General features: G+C 40.6%; 1 protein-coding gene across 1 annotated transcript in view; it reads left to right on the forward strand.

Annotated features, from left to right (window-relative positions):
* Positions 1–18,187, forward strand: part of DOCK2 (dedicator of cytokinesis 2) — a 418,491-nt gene that overhangs the window by 13,986 nt on the left and 386,318 nt on the right. Inside the window, exons 2-5 of the mRNA XM_035014007.1 lie at positions 7,050–7,133; positions 15,464–15,504; positions 16,579–16,634; positions 17,122–17,218. Coding sequence (XP_034869898.1) covers positions 7,050–7,133; positions 15,464–15,504; positions 16,579–16,634; positions 17,122–17,218 — 278 coding nt within the window. The remainder of the gene's footprint in view (positions 1–7,049; positions 7,134–15,463; positions 15,505–16,578; positions 16,635–17,121; positions 17,219–18,187) is intronic.

Below are 18,187 nucleotides of genomic sequence, written 5' to 3' on the forward strand. Positions count from 1 at the left end.
TCTGTCCAAGACATCTTCTTAGGTTGATTGATTGGAACTTTCTTACTTGACAGAGCTGGATGGAACAAGGAAGAGATTCCTAAGGAAAGATGGGGAGGAGACAGGGAACAAAACACAGTCTTTCCCCACCTTCTAAATATCTGATGGACAGACCTAATTTGCTGGTGCTTCAGAGGCCAACTCATAGATGGTTTTCTTCTGTTAGAAACCTCAGTTGCCTCCTTGGCCCTGTCCAGGCTTGTGACAGGCAGGTTCTTAGCCAAATTTCTGGGGTTGGAGGAAGCAGGGAGTGGAGAGTCTGAGTTAGGGCACCAGCAAGCTGGAGTGTGTCCAAATATCAGCAGCCTGTGTGGGGACAGGGTTTGAAATCAGGCCAAGTGTAAAGGGAATGAAGAAACATGCTCTGTTTATGCAGGAGAAGAGATTCTTGAGTCCCCTAAGGGCCTTCTCAAGGTTTGCTTTTGAACAAAGGATTAATTTTATTTAGTGTTGACCAACAGTGTCATTTGTTGCAAACTGCAGGGAGGCAGATTTAAAGGTGACCTAAAGAAGAGCTCTGAAGGAGGTCTTCTGAATAGATTGCTTTAGGAGGTTTTATAATGCTAATAAAGAGAAAAATGACAACCATTTATTGAGGACTTACTATGGCCTGAGACAAGTCAAGCCCTTTGTGTCTTAACCTCAGCTGAGCTTCTTAAGGACCCTGCAAATTAGGGACTATCATCTCCTCCATTCTATAGTTGTGGAAAATGAGGCTCAGGGAGGTGAAGTTGCTGCTCAGGCAGGCTTTCCACTGGCCCTTACAGTGATTTTTGTGGATTACAAAAAAACATCCCTCCCGTTCCCAGAGAAAGTACAGGTCTTGCAAGTAGATCACAGGTTGGGTACTAGCCTCCAATGCTCTCTTGCCTGGGTAGCCTGGTGCAAGGCAAAGCCTGTATATCACATGCTATGGCTCTGGGCTTGAGGCCAGAGCCAACAAAGAGTTGAACTGGGCTCAGGAGCCACATCTCTCTGACTCCAGATAGACTCTTGGCGCCCAAGCTTTATCATCTCTCAGGATGGAGACTTTGTTATGAATACCTACGAAGTCTAGTTGGTCTCTTGGTGAAAGGGCTGATTTGTATAGGTGTTTGGGCTAAATAGCCTGTAAGTTTCCTCTTTTCCCTTAGAGAATGTGGCAAGACTGAAGCATGAAGCAGGGTCTGGTGAACACCTGAATAGTGCCATCTAGGTTTTGGGGAGGGGCGGGGCGGGGCGGGGTGGGGGCAACAGATATAGAGAATGAGCAAGGCATAGGGCTGGGTTTGAGTCCTGGCTCTGTGACTTACCACTAACAGGGTAAGGGAAGATTCTGGGTGAGCCACTCAAACCCTCTGAACCTTATTTCCCTCATCTATAAAATGGGGATAGTAGCTACCTCATGTAGTAGTTGTAAAGACAACATGAAAGGGCAACTGAAAATATGCTTCTCTGGGACACAGTGAAGCAACATTATAAATACCTCTTGTTTATGTTTGAGGACAGTTCTGATCTCATTTCTTCTTGAAGGCCCCTCTTCACTGATATGATTACTGCTTTCACTCCATCCATAAGTTTTGGTAGGTTGTGTTTTCATTTTAATTTGTCTCAAAATATTTTATAATTTCCCTTATGAGTGCTTCTTTGATCCCTTGTTGCTTAAGAGTATGTTGTTTGCAGGGTGCCTGGGTGGCTCAGTCGGTTAAGCGTCTGACTCTTGATCTCAGCTCAGGTCTTGATCTCAGGGTCGAGTTTGAGCCCTGCATTGAGCTCTATGCTGGGCATGGAGCCTACTTAAGGAAAGAAAAAAGTGTATGTTGTTTACTTTACACATAGTTGTGAATTTTCCAGTTTTATTTCTGTTATTCATTTCTAGCTTTGTTCCTTTGTGGTTGGAAAAGTTATTTTGTATGATTTCAGTATTTTTCATGTATTGAGATATGTTTTGTGGCCTAACATATGGGCTATTCTAGAGAATGTTTTATATGCCCTTGAGAAGAATGTGCATTCCACTGCTGTAGGATGGAGTATCTTGTGTATGTCTGTTAGGTCTGGTTACTTATAGTGTGGTTCAGGTCCTCTATTTTCTTACTGATTTTATTCCTACTTGTTCTATCCATATTGAAGTCTCTGATTATTATTATAGAAGTGCCTAGTTCTCCTTTTAATTGTGTCAATGTTTGCTTCATACATTTTGGTGCTGTGTTATTAGGGATATATGTTCATAATTGTTATATGTTCTTGGTGTATTGACCCTTTTGCCAATATATAATGCTCTTTTTTGTCTCTTGTAACACTTTTGACTTAAAGTCTGTTTTGTCTAATATTAGTATATCCACTATAGTGCTCTTTTTGTTACCATGTGCATGGAACTTTTTTTTTTTAAGATTTTATTTATTTGCGAGAGAGAGAATGAGAGACAGCATGAGAGGGAGGAGGGTCAGAGGGAGAAGCAGACTCCCTGCTGAGCAGGGAGCCCGATGCGGGACTCGATCCCGGGACTCCGGGATCATGACCTGAGCCGAAGGCAGTTGCTTAACCAACTGAGCCACCCAGGCGCCCTGCATGGAACATTTTTTCTTTCACTTTGAACTTGTGTCTTTGGATCTAAAGTGAGTCTTTTGTAGATAACATATGGTTGGATCATAGTGGGTTTTTTGGTTTTGGTGGTGGTGGTGTTTTATAATCCTTTCTGTCAATCTCTGCCTTTTGTCAGAAGGGTTTAATTCATTTACATTTGATGTAAACACCCATAAAGAAGGATTTACTTCTAATATTTTGCTATTTGTTTTCTATATATCTTACATGTTTTTCTGTTCCTCAATTCTTCATTACTACCTTTAATGTTTAATTGATTTTTTTCTAGTTTGCTGATTTGATTCCTTTCTCATTTACTTTTCTCTGTATTTTTGTTGTTGTTGTTATTTTCATAGGAATTAATCTGGGGTTCACAATTAACATCTTACAATAATAACAATATATTTTGAGTTAATACTAACTTAGCTTCAATAGTATACAAAATATCTGCTTCTGTACAAATCTATCTCTCCCCGTTTGTTGTTATTGTCACACATTACATTTTTATACATGATGTACCCGTTATTGTAGATTTATAATTATTGTTTTATGCATTTGTCTTTCTAATTGTCTATTAGCAATGGACCTCCCTTTCTGTTTATCTCTTAACTTATTCATTTTTGAAGGATAATTTTGTGAGAGAGAGAATGCTTGGTTGAGGTTTTTGTTTTTTCCTTTTAGCACTTAAATATGTCATCCCACTGCCTTCTAGCCTCTGGTTTCTGAAGAGAAATCATTTATTAATTTTATTGAGGAGTCTTTGTACATGATGAGTTGCTTCTCTCTTGCTGTTTTTAAGTTTCTTTCTTTGTCATTGGTTTTTGACAGTTTGATAATTATGTCTCAATGTGGATATCTTTGTGTTTATTTTGCTCAGATCTCACTGAGCTTTTTGGGTTTGTAAATTCATGTCTTCCATCAGATGGAAGTTTCTGGCCATTATTTTTTCAAATATTCTTTCTGTTCCTTTATCTCTCTTTCCTCTGATTATGGAACTCCCCTTACGTGAAGTTGGTGTGCTTGATAGTCCCACAGGTCACTTAGGTCTTGTTCATTTTTCTTTATTCGTTTTTCTTTTTGTTTTGCAGTCTGGCTGATCTCAACTGACCTACTTTCAAGGTTATTGATTCTTTCTTCTGACTGCTCAAGTCTGCTATTGAGTCTCTCTAATAAATTTTTCACATTTGTTATTGTACTTTTTACCTACAGAATTTCTGCTTTATTAGTTTGTCATTTCTATCTATTTAATAATATTCTCTGTATTATGAGACATTAATCTTTTGGTTTTACTTAGTTCTTTGCCCATAGTTTCCTTTAGCTAGTTCAGCATATTTAAGACAATCAATTTAAAATCTTTGTCTCAAATCCAATGTCTATCCTTCTGTGGGGAATTCCTATTATTTTCTTTTTGTTCTCTTGTAAATGGGCCATCCTTTCTTGTTTGTTTGTTTGTTTGTTTGTTTTTATGCCTCACAATTTTGTGTTGAAAACTGGATATCTTGAATATTATAATGTGCTAACTCAGATATCAAATTCTCCTCTTTTCCAGGACTGGTTGTAGCTGCTTAGTATAGGCTGTAGTAGTTTGTCTGTCTAGTGACTTTTCTAAAGTATTTTTGTGAAGCCTGGTCACTTAAATCTCCAAATGCCTGGAGTTTAAAGAAAAAAATCTGGTGTTTGTAGCTGGACTCTATGTATGGATAGGGGCATACCTTTAATATGTAGCCAGACCACTTGCAACTCTGCCTTAACCTGCATTTCCTGCCATCATGGAGCTTGAAGGTCAATCAGAGTTGAGAGTTTAGGACTTCCTCCCATCCTTTCTTAGCATGTGTCCAGATCCATGCATAGCCTTCTAGATCCCCTGGTATACGTGGGTATTGTATAGTCAAGATCTATCCATGTTGTAGCAACTATCAGTACTTTGTTCCTTTTTGTGGCTGAAGAATATTCCATTGTATGGGTAGACCATCTTTTGTTTATATGTATGCTAGCAGATGAAAGGCTGAAGGGTGTTAGTTAAGCAGAGGAGTGATATAATCCCATTGCACTGACTATTGCTCTTGCTGCTGTGTGTAGATTGGATGGAAGGAGGTAGAGCGCATGTGAAAAGGCCCATGAAAAGGCTATTGCTCTGTGTCTCTAATCCCAGTGGTCTCCAGACCAAATAGAGGCTTACTGCTGATGAATCATGTGACCAAACAGGGCAGAAGGTAGATTGAACTAAATAAGAGGAATCCTGAGTCTTCCTGGTAGTCTCACCATTGATTCAATTAATTTCCTCTCCTCTTGGTCCTCCAAAGTGTAAATAATAAATAATAATAAAGGACAAGCTCATAGCTCTAGTCCTTTAGGGAGCCCACAGACAGATCAAAAAACAGACAACTACAGTTTCTTGGAACAAGGTCCTCTCTGCTCCCTCTGGCTCTAGAAACCCACACAAAGGACGTGGAATATCATTTTCAAAACTGCCACTGAAATGGGGAGTAGAGAGTGGGACAGGAATAAGTTAAAATGCCACAAAGCTTTACCAGGCTTCAATTGCCTTTTTCTTGATTAAGCGCTTGCTTGATTGCTATAAACTATTGACTGTTTTCCAGAGATCTGATAAAGTTGATTCTGAGAGCTTTTGCCAGATTTTTCATTGCTTCTTTAGAAGGACAGGCCCTTGGAGTTCCTTACTCTGCCATTTTTGCTGAAGTCACCCAAAGAAGACTTTTTGAATGCATTTTGTTTTGTTGACATATGAGGAAACTGAGGACCAATGGGAGAGGGAGTGACTTGAGTTCCTACAGTTACTATCACATGGATGTATTTTGAGAACATTGTGCTAAGTGAAAGAAGCCAGTCACAAAAGACCACATATTATATGATGCTATGTATATGCAATGCCTGGAATAAGCATATCTGTAGAGAAAGAAAGTAGATTAGTGGCTACTTGGGGCTGGGGGAGCTTTGTGAGGTGATGAGATTGTTCTAAAATTAATCATGGTGATGTCTTCACAATTCTGTGAATAAATCATTGAATTATACACAATAATTAATAAATTGGCAAATTATATCTCAGTAAAGCTATTCCCAAATAAATAAATAAATAAAATCCTTCCAGCTTCCCATTCTCTTGGAATAAAGCCCGAATCCATCACATGGCTCTGTTTGACTTGGTCCCTACCTCTTCAGCCTCATCTTGCGTCACCCTCTCATCTTTTATCATACTCCATCCATAGCAGTTTCTTTTGATGGTCTCTGCATATGCCAAGTGTCTTCCTTCCTTAGGGCCTTTGTACCTACTGTTCCTTCTTCCTGAAATGCCCCTCCCTGTTGTCTCCATAGCTGACCTGCTCAAATACTTCATGTATTAGCTCAGGTAGGCCTTCCCTAAGTACCCCAACAAAAGTTGATGTGTCATAACTCTCTACCAGGCCCTATTGTTTTCTCTTTCACATGTCTCATATTTTGTACACTTATATTTATTTCTGTGTTCACCAAAAGAGTAAGATCAGTGCCTTGCATATGCCTGGCACATCGTACCCATTTACTGAATGTCTGCTGCATGAATGAATGATGACAACATTGTAGGATCATACTGTCCTCTTCCTTAAGAGTCTTTCCTTAAATAAAACTCCTGAGAGTCTTTCCTTAAATAAAACCACATGCATTGTACCCTATTCTGTTCTTGAAAACCTCCCAAGCTGGTGGTTTCATTCTAGCCTTTGGAAAGTAGGCTGCATCCCTAATCTGGATGAACAATGTGACCTGGTCCCCACTTAGTGAGTGATGCTGAACAGGGCCTGTGCCCTGCAACGATACATCATGATCATGTGCTCTAAGGGGTTAGCAGAGGTTCTGACAGCACAAGGAGGGACTCTGAATGTTCATAGCCAACTACTGTTCCTCGGGGACTGATAATAGAAATGGGAAGACAGGGCACATCCTTGAATGTTAGGCTGTTGTCACCAGGAAGGAGTAACTGGGGAGCAGCAAGTAGCTCATCATAGTGGTTGAGAATGTGGAAATTAGATACTGATTTTCCTGTCACTTCCTGGCCTGAAGACTTTGACTAAGACTTAGCACCTCTGTTTTCCATCTGTAAAATGGGATCACAGTTTGTACCTCACAGGGTTGCTGTTAGAATGGAATGAGATGTGCAGAGCACATGCCTGGTGCACTGGGAGAGGTCACCCTATGGTAGATGATATCAATAACCTCCTTGTCATGCAGACTGGAGTGCAAGACCTGTGCTGGGAAGGGTCAGGTTTGGTTATAAGTAGGGGCCTTTAGCAGCCAGGCTAGCCTTTCATTGACTCCTGTGGTAGGCAGTGGGTTTCTGCATTGGTCTTATTAACCCATGTAGGCTGCATGGGTGTCAGGTAAACTCAGGGACAGCAAGGAGGAGCAGTGATTCTCAGTATCCAGAGGTCTCACCATGCTGCCCCTCTCTTGTTTCACAGCCATATACAACTTCCAGGGGAATGGAGCCCCCCAGCTCTCCCTGCAGATTGGTGATGTGGTGCGAATACAGGAGACCTGTGGAGGTGAGTCACGGATGCCTGGCCCCCTGGCTGATGGTGTTGGGACTCAGCAGTACACACCTAGCACCTCTAGCCCTCTCTTGGAACCTGCAAATGTGTGTGGTCTGTTATGCATTTTGATAATATTAGCAATTAGAATTTACTGAAAATAATGCTTTGTTATTTTAAAAATTTATGCTTAGTAGCAAAGGCCTGACTTGTGGGGTTTGATGTTTTTTGTGCTGTCCATTTATCACAGCCATGGGGCTATTTAGGCCTGTGACATCCACCTTCTTTCTAATAAGATTATTAAGGGAAATCAGCACTATTAGGGTTTTGAAGAGCTCAGTAAATTATACCCTTGATTCCAAAAGGACTGCTATGCACAACTGTGTGGTATGGGCACTGTACCTGGTCCTGGGAGCAGTGCTCACACCCTGCATCAAGCTGGGAACCCTGTCTTGGGCAAAGTGGCATCTCTTTCTTCCCAGAGGTGCCATCCTCTTGTGAAGCCAAATGTCTATTGGGCTGTGTTCACCCATGGTGGTGGAGGTGGTAAGGGTGCTTTTTAAAATTTGCACAAAAGCTAATGGCCTTGGACCCATAAGTCAGGGCATTATAAACCAATATATCACCTATGTCACTGATAAAATTGATACTGGGAACATGGCTAGGGTATAAGAGCCAAATGAACTTGCCAATATGTCAGCCACAGTCAGGCAGGCTCTCCCAGTCCTCACTGGCAGAGCAGGGCCTCCGCCGGTCTCCCCCTCCCTGGGCCTGCCTCTACTCCTACTGTGTGGGGAGCATATGTCCTTCCTGTAGCTGGGCAGAGCAAGAAGCAAGAAAGAAATGAGTGGCTCAGTTGGTTAAGCATCTGCCTTTGGCTCTGGTCATGATCCCGGAGTTCTGGGATGGAGCCCCACATGGGGCTCCCTGCTCAGCGGAGAGTCTGCTTCTCCCTCTGCCCCTCACCCTGCTCATGCTCTCTCTCACTCTCTCTGTCTCTCTCTCAAATAAATAAATAAAATTATATATATATATAAAAAGAAATGATTGGACTGAGCACCCAGGCACATCCCTCCCTCCGAGCTAATCCCTTAGATTAGAGAGCTCTTGTGCTGGGACAGGAGTGAGGGGTGGAGAGGAAGCAGGCTTGTTGCTGTGAAGGAGGCCCCCTCCAGGGGAAATAACCAGCCAGAGGAAAGGAGGTTGCTTACAGAACTAGCCGTGTTTAGATTCTTACTACATACTGGGGGCACTATGCTAACTTCCTTATAACATGTTAGTCTGGGCACTCCTCATGGCAACCCACAGGACAGGTCTTATCCCCAGTGCCAGATCAGCTATGTGTAACTTTCAAGGCAATTCTGCAGATTGACGCACACACATACACAAGCAGACACGTACACACATGCAAACATAAACACACAGAGGCATGTTCACATATATACACATATACAAACACATGTATACAAGCAGACACACACAATGCATGCAAACCAAAAAACAAACAAGCAGAAGAGCTTTTGTGGATTAGTGTCCTTGTTACTAACCTCTTCGGTTCTGGTTTTCCATTTTTAATTCTATTTTATTAGTTTTATTTTAATGTATCCTTGTAATAAGTGGCCACAATGCCTTTCTGGAAAGAGCTGGGCATATTAATTTAGTGAGTGATCGCCAATTTGTGAATACTTTGAAAATACATATTCAGTGTTCAGAAGTCTGTTAACATGATTCTATTTATCTGAAGCATTGGTATACAAAACAGCGAATTGGTATACAAAACACTTATCATGCCTACACCCATATCTATATGGAGTTTTTTTTTTAATTTAATTTTATTATGTTATGTTAATCACCATACATTACATCATTAGTTTTTGATGTAGTGTTCCATGATTCATTGTTTGTGTATAACACCCAGTGCTCCATGCAGAACGTGCCCTCTTTAATACCCATCACCAGGCTTACCCATCCCCCCACCCCCGCCCCTCTAGAACCCTCAGTTTGTTTCTCAGAGTCCATCGTCTCTCATGGTTCGTCTCCCCCTCTGATTTCCCACCCCCTTCATTATATGGAGTTTTAACTGAAATTTATGGACCCTAAGGTTTCCCTGAGGGCCTCGGACAGCTACAGGCTCTGAGATCAGGCCTGGTATTGTCTGCTTTGCAGATGGGGAGTTCTGCCTATGATTCTGATTGAAAACCTGTTACCATCAAATATAAAAAAGTGAAAGCCACAGTGTTAGTCAAAAATAAGTCAGGATGGTGTAACAAAAAGAACTTGGGTGTGCCCATGAAACCCTTTTGCAGAAACCTACTTGAAAAATAAAATCCAGCCAATTGAGAGATGAGTCAAAATTTAAAAATACAGGAATTAAAAAGCTGTGATAAAAAGAAATAGTGGTGGGCGCCTGGGTGGCTCAGTTGGTTAAGCGACTGCCTTCGGCTCAGGTCATGATCCTGGAGTCCCGGGATCGAGTCCCGCATCGGGCTCCCTGCTCAGCAGGGAGTCTGCTTCTCCCTCTGACCCTCCCCCCCTCTCATGTGCTCTCTCTCTCTCTCTCTCAAATAAATAAATAAAATCTTAAAAAAAAAAAAAAAGAAAGAAATAGTGGTAAGCATTGAGTCCAAATGAATCAATTTATAGAGATTGATATTAAAAGTCACAATATTGGGGCACCTGGGTGGCTCAGTTGGTTGAGCGACTGCTTTCGGCTCAGGTCATGATCCTGGAGTCCCGGGATCGAGTCCCCCGTCGGGCTCCCTGCTCAGCGGGGAGTCTGCTTCTCCCTCTGACCCTCCTCCCTCTCATGCTCTCTTTCATTCTCTCTCAAATAAATAAATAAAATCTTTAAAAAAAAATTAAAAAAAAAAGTCACAATATTTATGACTACCAAAAAATGTTATTGTTAGGAAAGTGGACAATATAAAGAAAACATATAAAATTGAGAAGTGAGGAGTAGAAGGGAATAGATTAACTTTATGATGTTATCATAATAGAGAGTTGGTCAATATCAATTAGAAATAAAATATTACAATTAAAAAATCATAATCACTTCAATCTTTTAATGCTTTTCATAACTATTTTTATTTTAAAGGAGTTTTTAGGAAATCTTTTTTATAAAAAAGAAACATTTATCTTATTTTTAAGTTTTTATTTAAATTATAGTTAACATACATACAATATTAGTTTCAGGTATACAATATAGTGATTCAACATATCCATAAAACACCCTGTGTTCATTGTAATAAGTGCACTCCTTAATCCCCATTACCTATTTCACCCATCCCCCTATCCACCTCCCCTCTGGTGACCATCAGTTTGTTCTCTAGAGTGAAGAGTCTGTTTCTTGGTTTGTCTCTCTCTCTGTTTTTTCCCTTTGCTCGTTTGTTTTGTTTCTTAAATTCCACATGAGTGAAATCATATGGTATTTGTCTTTCTCTCACTGACTTACTTAACATAATGTTCTCTGGTTCCATTCATGTCTTTGCAAATGGCATGATTTCATTCTTTTTATGGCTGAGTAATATTCTATTACATATATATGTATATATATACCACATCTTCTTTATCCATTTATCCATTGTTGGACACTTGGGCTATTTCCATAATTTGGCTATTGTAGATAATGCTGTTGTAAACATCAGGGTGCATGTATCCCTTTGAATTAGCATTTTTGTATTCTTTGAGTAAATACCTAGTAGTTCAATTGCTGAATCGTAGGGTAGTTCTATTTTTAACTTTTTGAGGAACCTCCATACTGTTCTCCAGTATGGCTGTACCACCAGTCTGTGTTCCCACCAGCAGAGCACGAGGGTTCCCCTAAGAAGAAATATTTAATCAAAGTTTCAACATTTCCTTCAATTTCACTTCATTTCTTTTCCTTCTATCAAATACAAATAAGATTAAGTTTGGTATTTGAGATTGTTATTTATGCAGTGTCTTTATGCTGATTTTTATAAGAGTATTTTAAAAATCATATTTTATCTTTTTATCCATCTACCATCCTGTGTATATAAATATAAATGAAAAGTTGACTAAGATGATATTTAATAGTATTTTCCTTTTTCTGGGTAATAGGATTCAGGATAATTCTTTTAGCTCTTATATTTATACTTTTCTGCTTACTTTAAATTCTTTGTAACAGTCCCTATCAATTTTAGACAAAAAAAAAATAATATAGTCTTGAAGATTTGAAGCACCTATCTCCAGATATTAGCAATGATTAATTCTAGGTGGTAGGAATATGAGTAGTTATCTTATTCTTTTCAATAGTTTTTAAAGATTTTATTTATTTATTTATTTGAGAGAGAGAGAGAGAGAGTGTGAGCAGGGGGAAGGGCAGAGGGAGAAGCAGACTCCCCACTGAGCAGGGAGATAGACATGGGGCTCCATCCCAGGACCCTGGGATCATGACCTGAGCCGAAGGCAGATGCTTAACTGACTGAGCCACCCGGGTGCCCCCAGTAGTTTTTAAATCCTCCCCACAAACAAACGAACAAACAAACCAAAAAAGGAGTGGAAAGACCATGGACTTTTGAATCAGCAAGTTATTCTCTGCTCCACTACCCACTAGCTGGGTAGGTAGGCTTCAGTTTTCTCACCTGTGAAATGGGTTACCATTGCCTGTTCTTGGGCTTGTTATGTGGATAGTGTGAGAGAAAGTAAAGAAGCTGTCTAGCACCATGCCTAACTCTTAGGTGCTCTGTGTTGGCTAATTCCATTCTTCCCCCCATTATATAGAGCTATATGGAGACTAGCAGGTATGTATCTTTATAATATGGCCCAGAGAACCTGGAAGCTGGCCCTCTGATTGCCTGGAATGGGTGAGGCCAGCCCTTCCTTGCCTATACTAAATTTATTCATCTGGATGAATGAGGAAGGCAACACCTCACCTGGAGCATTAGACATGAACGAATTTCCTTTCACTAGAGCTCATTTTAGTTAACTTTTTATTATAAAGATAATATTTTGTTGTGTTGAAAACTCAAATAGTTCAGAAGGATACCTGTTGTTACTAAGCCTTAGATATCCTAATGCTTATTTTTTGGTCCATAGTACATCTCTCAGGCTGCCTCTTTTACCCAGAGCCTGAATAAACATTCTATGTTCTGATTTTAGATGTGCAAAATACATATGTTTATTGAGCAGTCAGAACTCCTCATGGGGAGATAAACATAAAAAAATCAGTGTGATTTTTCTTCAATCACTTTCTTCAGTCACATTTGGTTGACATCTTTCCTGATATTTAATGACATTTCACAAGAAGACTTCAATCCTATATCCAGTTTAATGCCACCCTTCTTTCTCCATTTTAAATAAGGTTGGGGTGGGTAGGAGTTTGGGGTGCTTTCTTTCCAATTCTCTGTGTTCCTTGATCAAATAAGCCCAAAGATCAGCCAGTGCCTATGCCAGTATGCATAGTCTTGTAGCTAGGGAATGAGATGCCACATGTCCCTAGGAGTAAATCTCCTGGACCACACCCCCATGTTTGGATTTGGCTTAGGGCTGGGGAAGCTATACCAAGCACTCCTAAGGCAGCAACTACCACCTCCAAAGACCCCTCTGTTTCTTTGTCTCTCTCTCTCTCTCTTCTAATTACATAGACTGTGGTAGCGGGATGGTCTTTGGGGGTAGCCCTGCTTGTTTAGACTCTTCTTTGTAAGCCCTTCAGAGGGAATGTCTGCTCCACCTTCAATTATTTGCTTCCCTTCTGGAACAACAGGGAAAGTTCCAGTCCACCTACAGATATATACACCTGTCTGGATCATGGGGGCTTACTGTAAGTAGGAAGACAATGGGGTTTCTGTACAGTGGTTCCCAAAGAGCTTTTGAATTGTGTTTACTAGTAAAATGAAACAAAGGGAAGGTATGAGGGAGGAGTCTGACCATAGAAGCTTATGCTTTTTAAAGTAAGGCATAGCTTTTGTTGTTTCCTAGAAATGGGACCACACCATACATACCATTCTGAGAGTTGCTTTTCTCAAAGATATCTGGAGCTCTTTCCAAGTTTCTAAGTGCATTACCTCATTCTTGGTTCAGCTGCAAAGAGAATTTTGGATCTACCGCTTGCTGAGTAGGGTATACTCAGAGCCATGTAGCAGCTTCTGGACCAACAACTTCATCGAGTGATCTAAGTTCTTTGCTTTTAGGGTAAGAGAGTGTCATTATGAGCACTTGACAGGGTGTCTTTTTAAAGTGTATTTTGCAGGGAGATGGCCCTTTGGGTTTGCTTTAGAGATAGGTCATGTGAAAGTTAAGTTTTCTTCTCTTCTGAATGAGGAGGCCAAATCATCAGTAAACTACATTTTGTTAAATTTGAAGCATGTTTCATTTACTTTGTTGTTATGGAAATATGTTGAAATGACTGAAAAAAATCACTGGAAAAAGCGATAGTATTCAAAATCTGTGGGTTCAGGAAATAAAATAGAAAATATGCACAACTTTCTTGGTTGTTGTTGTTTTTGTTGATGATGATGATAATTGTTGATTTTTAAAAGAGAGAATGTACAACACTTAGCGTACAGCTTTGCATACATTAGGTAATCAGTAAATGGTAGCTACCAATATTCCAAAGATGTTTTTTATCTAGTTGGTGGCATGGGGTAAAACTGCAAACAAAGGAGTTGTTATAATGCAAGGCTGTGGAGTGTCATCTCTGTGGGGTTAGATGCTTGGATTTAAATCTTAGTTACATCACCCACTAGCTGTGTGATCATGAGCAAGTTGCTTAATCATTCCGTGCCTCTCTATTTTCATTTGCAGAACTGAGGCAATAATAGTATCTACATTAGAGGATTGTTGTGAAGATTAATTTATAATTTGAAAGAAACAAAACAAAAACTTTACCAGAATTCTTGACACACAGCAAGAACTCAGAAAGGATAAGTGCTATTGTTAATGGTTAATTATTACCAGTAGTTATGGACAAATTATTAGAGGAGTGTAAACATAGAATGTGATGCTTCATGAAGTTTCCAGCACTGGAAGTATTCAGCTGGAAAGTAGCTTAGTGAGATCGTGGGGATTCAGATATTGGGGGAAGGAAATATTAGGAAAGGACCATGCTCCTTCCTCCATTAGACAGGAAACACAGTATGATGGCTGCTTACATTGAAATCCTGACGCTGTCACTTATTAGCTGTGTATCCCTGGGAAAGTTACTTAACTTCTCTCTGCCTCAGGTAGGCCACTCTTGCAAAATGGCATAATTACAGTTCCTACCTCCTAGTTTGTACAAGGATTAAAAGACTTCATATATGATGAGTGCCTAGAATGGTACTTTATTCCAAACCTGAGATTCTTTCTCTCTGAAATCCATTCATTTCTCTCTGGTTTTTTTTTTTTTTTCTTCCCTCTCCTTCCTTTTCTCCTTCCTTTCTCTCTGTTTCTCAAAATAGGAGCCACTGTGGGCCTCTGTTGCTTTAGAATTTTCTTTAGGACCTGACCTTCAAGCTGGCTCATGACTATGAAGGGTGACTTTGCATTTTAACTTGTTTGTTTGGGGGTTTGCATGTATGTTTGTTGAGAACATGTTTCGACAACAATCTGTCAGCCCAGTAATGAGGGTTTGCTAATGAAGCTCCTGACAGACACTTTTTATTTACAAAGATGACAAATGCCACTACTTGTCTGTGCTTGAATCATTCCAAAGGCCAGTGGACTCATTATAGTCATCAATACTTGTTACACTGAGGCTCATTTTGTTCGAGGACTGTGTATAATTTGGACTTCTGTTAATTGAATCATTTTTTATGTTCTTGCAAAGGGAAGAACCTTTTAAAATTCCTGTCCTTTTATCCATCTCTGAACTTACCTGTTTTGTAATGACTAACTTTTGCAAATCACATATTAGACACTATTTGCTGCTGTTAAAACTGCGGGTATTATTTTAGGATGTTTGCCGGACTCCCTTAGCCTTTCTATGTCTGTAAGGCGGAGGTTGAAACATGCACATGAACACAGGACCCAGGCAGGTAATGGAAATAAGTAAAGGGCTGGGTGGAGGCTGGTGAGTTGGAGGCACCTGCCCTGTCTGATGGGACCAGCTGCCCTTCACCATAAGCCAACTGTGACCACCATCCCCAGGCCTTCTATTTTTTCAAAAGGAGGAAATTCACATTGGTATGTGAAATCCCTGTCTTTTCAGATGCTTTTTGGAGATGTTGGCAACAAATTCAACAGATTGTTGAAGCCTAGTGGCTTCCAGACTTGTATCTGTACCTAAGGTCTAAAGCACTTTGCAGTAGTTTCTTTGCTAGTTAAAAACAAACAGAACAACAACAACAACAAAACCAGCAATAAACTTGTAGGAATAGATAAGAGACCTGTTTATTTTCTCTTTGCAGATTGGTATAGGGGATACCTCCTAAAGCACAAAATGTTACAGGTAAGGCCAATCTGTTTTTATTTGAAACAATGTTAGATGTCTTTACATGAGGCTTCAATCCCTGTGGGCAATTATCTCCCACTATAGCTCCCCAGCATTTTTGTCTCATTTCTTCTTCCTTGTGTCCTGTGCTTTCCCACCTCTACACATTGGCCCTTGCTGTGCCTCAACTCCCTTCCCCGTTAAGGCTAACCTCTGGAGCTCGACTTTTCCTATGCCAATTACATATGATTTCTCCCTTCCTTGACTCCCCATGGAATTGTGCATGTTTTATTTGCAATTTATCTTCTGCTGTCTTTCTCTGGAGTTGTGTGGGGGCATTCGACATTGCCTCACCTCATGGAGACAAGTCCAGTCTCTGCCCTTGGGGAGTTCACTTGTTCCAACTCCATATTACACCATGGTCTCCATGAGAGCAGCCACCTGTTTTACTGGTCTTATTGCTCACGGTGTCTAGTGCAGAAGCAGATGTCTCCAGTGTGCACCCTGGTTAATTTATGAAGGATTTCCAAATAATTGATAAGCTTCTCTTGTTAACTGAGCCAAGCTTAGGGGGCAAGGAAATAAGACACTTCTTCCTTCCTCCCTGACATGTTGATTAGGAGGCATGATCCTACTCTGCTCTCCAAAGAACAATAAAATAAATCCAGGGGAAAATAAGTCTCATATCAAGATAGCCCATATGCAACCAAGGATGCTGTTTTGCTTTAGGACCTGATGTTCCAGCTATGACTGAAGGGTGACTGCTTTCCTGGCCTTGGGCAGGACAGAGGAGAGACAGAGCACCTTGTCTCACTTAGAGTGAGTCTTTTATGCTCTCCTGTCTTGTCCATCTGGAAGGATGAGTGTCCACAATGGGACTGGAGCATCCTTGGGAATCTAGGGCTATTACGGGATCTAGAACAACCGGTGGAGAGCTGGTGAGAAGTAGAAATAAGAGAATGAATTATTCCTGTAAAGTTTGAGGGTTTTACCAGTCCATGTTTTTTGGGAAAAACCATGACGGCCTGGGTTCAGTTATTTCTGTAAGGATATGTCATTTTATTTTATTCTATCTTATTTTATTCCCAACAGGGCATTTTCCCTAAATCCTTTATCCACATCAAGGAAGTGACAGTGGAGAAAAGAAGGTATTTGTCATTCTTCACCAGACCGGACCCTCCCACAGCTCACAGATGTCTCTGTCCTATCTGCTTTGAAAGCCTGACTTGGCAGATGTGAATCAGCTGATCCCCCTTCTCCGTGCCCACGTTTGTGTGTCCCCTTTTCCTCATGCAATGGGATATCTAATCCACATTGATTCCGTTCAGATCTGATTCTGGGGGGTATTAGGAAGTTTGGAGAATCAAACTTTTCACCCAGCAGCTGCCTTTGAACTATATTAAAGTCGATTAATCCTGAATAATGAGCTGAAGGGCCCACCCCAATGAAGGAGGACATTAAAAAGGAAGTTCTTTGCATTTGCATAATGTAATTGGTGTGGCTATTGGAGGCTGTTTAGTCTCCTGCCAGCAAGGCCCCTCTCAGCAGCTGCAGCTTAATGCAAATTTGCCAACATTTTATCTTGTTAGCACCTGGGTCTCAATTTCACACAATTTTGTCTCCCACCTTAAATAGAAATATCGAGAACATCATTCCTGCAGAAATTCCTCTGGCACAAGAAGTGACAACGACACTTTGGGAATGGGGCAGCATCTGGAAACAGCTCTACGTGGTGAGACCCAGAACCCTGCTCCCTGGGATGGACGCTTCCTGAGGTCTTTGCTTTGGTTCAGATTTGGAATTTAGCCATTAGCAGGGCAGGCCAAGGTAGCTCCCGTGACATAGTAGGACAAACAGTATGAGTACATCGAGGTCTAGAGAAGTTAGGTAACTTTCTCAAAGCCACACAGTGAGCTTGTGACCCAGCCAATAATACATGGGGGTCTGATGTGATCCTTTGGTTTTAAAACGAGTGCAAAAATTTTTGTTAAAAAAATAAAGCTTCCTGTCATGAGACTCCACATTATAATAAACCCTGGGGATTTTGATTTGGTAGTCTGCTGACAATACCTGGAAAAACACCGTTCTAATATATTAATTAACTTAATTAACTAATTAATGGCTATTGTCCTTAGGTCTATGAGGAAGCTTTGACCCTGGAAAAACAAAGAGCACATTTTGTATGTGTTTTCCCTGTATTGAAGCAAATCTAATTTTAAATCCTCCTTTGATGATTCTAAAGCTCCTCAATGAAAACAGTTAGCTAAGAAAACCATTAAGCTGAGAGTGAAAATGTCAACCAAGTCTTACTGCATCTCTGTTACAGCACTGTGCACACCTGCTGGTGTACACACGCTATTTGTAGACTTAAATTTTATGGTCATAAATGTCGACTCCCATGTGGATACTTCATAATATATGGTAATTGGCACATCCAATTCTATAAAAGTTTCCCAAAAGTTGTTAGGAAAGTTTCGGGGGAAAACAGTAACTTGAAGCTCAAGTGGTTTAAGTATTCATCTCTACTACCCCCTTTTTTTTTATTTGACAGAGAGAGAGATAGCGAGAGCAGGAACACAAGCAGGGGTAATGGGAGAGGGAGAAGCAGGCTTCCCGCCAAGCAGAGAGCCCGATGCGGGGCTCGATCCCAGGACCCTGGGATCATGACCTGAGCCGAAGGCAGACGCTTAACGACTGAGCC

This window comes from Mirounga leonina, unplaced genomic scaffold (assembly GCF_011800145.1).
Source record: "Mirounga leonina isolate KUSES-001 unplaced genomic scaffold, KU_Mleo_1.0 Mir_104, whole genome shotgun sequence".
In the NCBI taxonomy this organism is placed as follows: Eukaryota; Metazoa; Chordata; class Mammalia; order Carnivora; family Phocidae; genus Mirounga; species Mirounga leonina.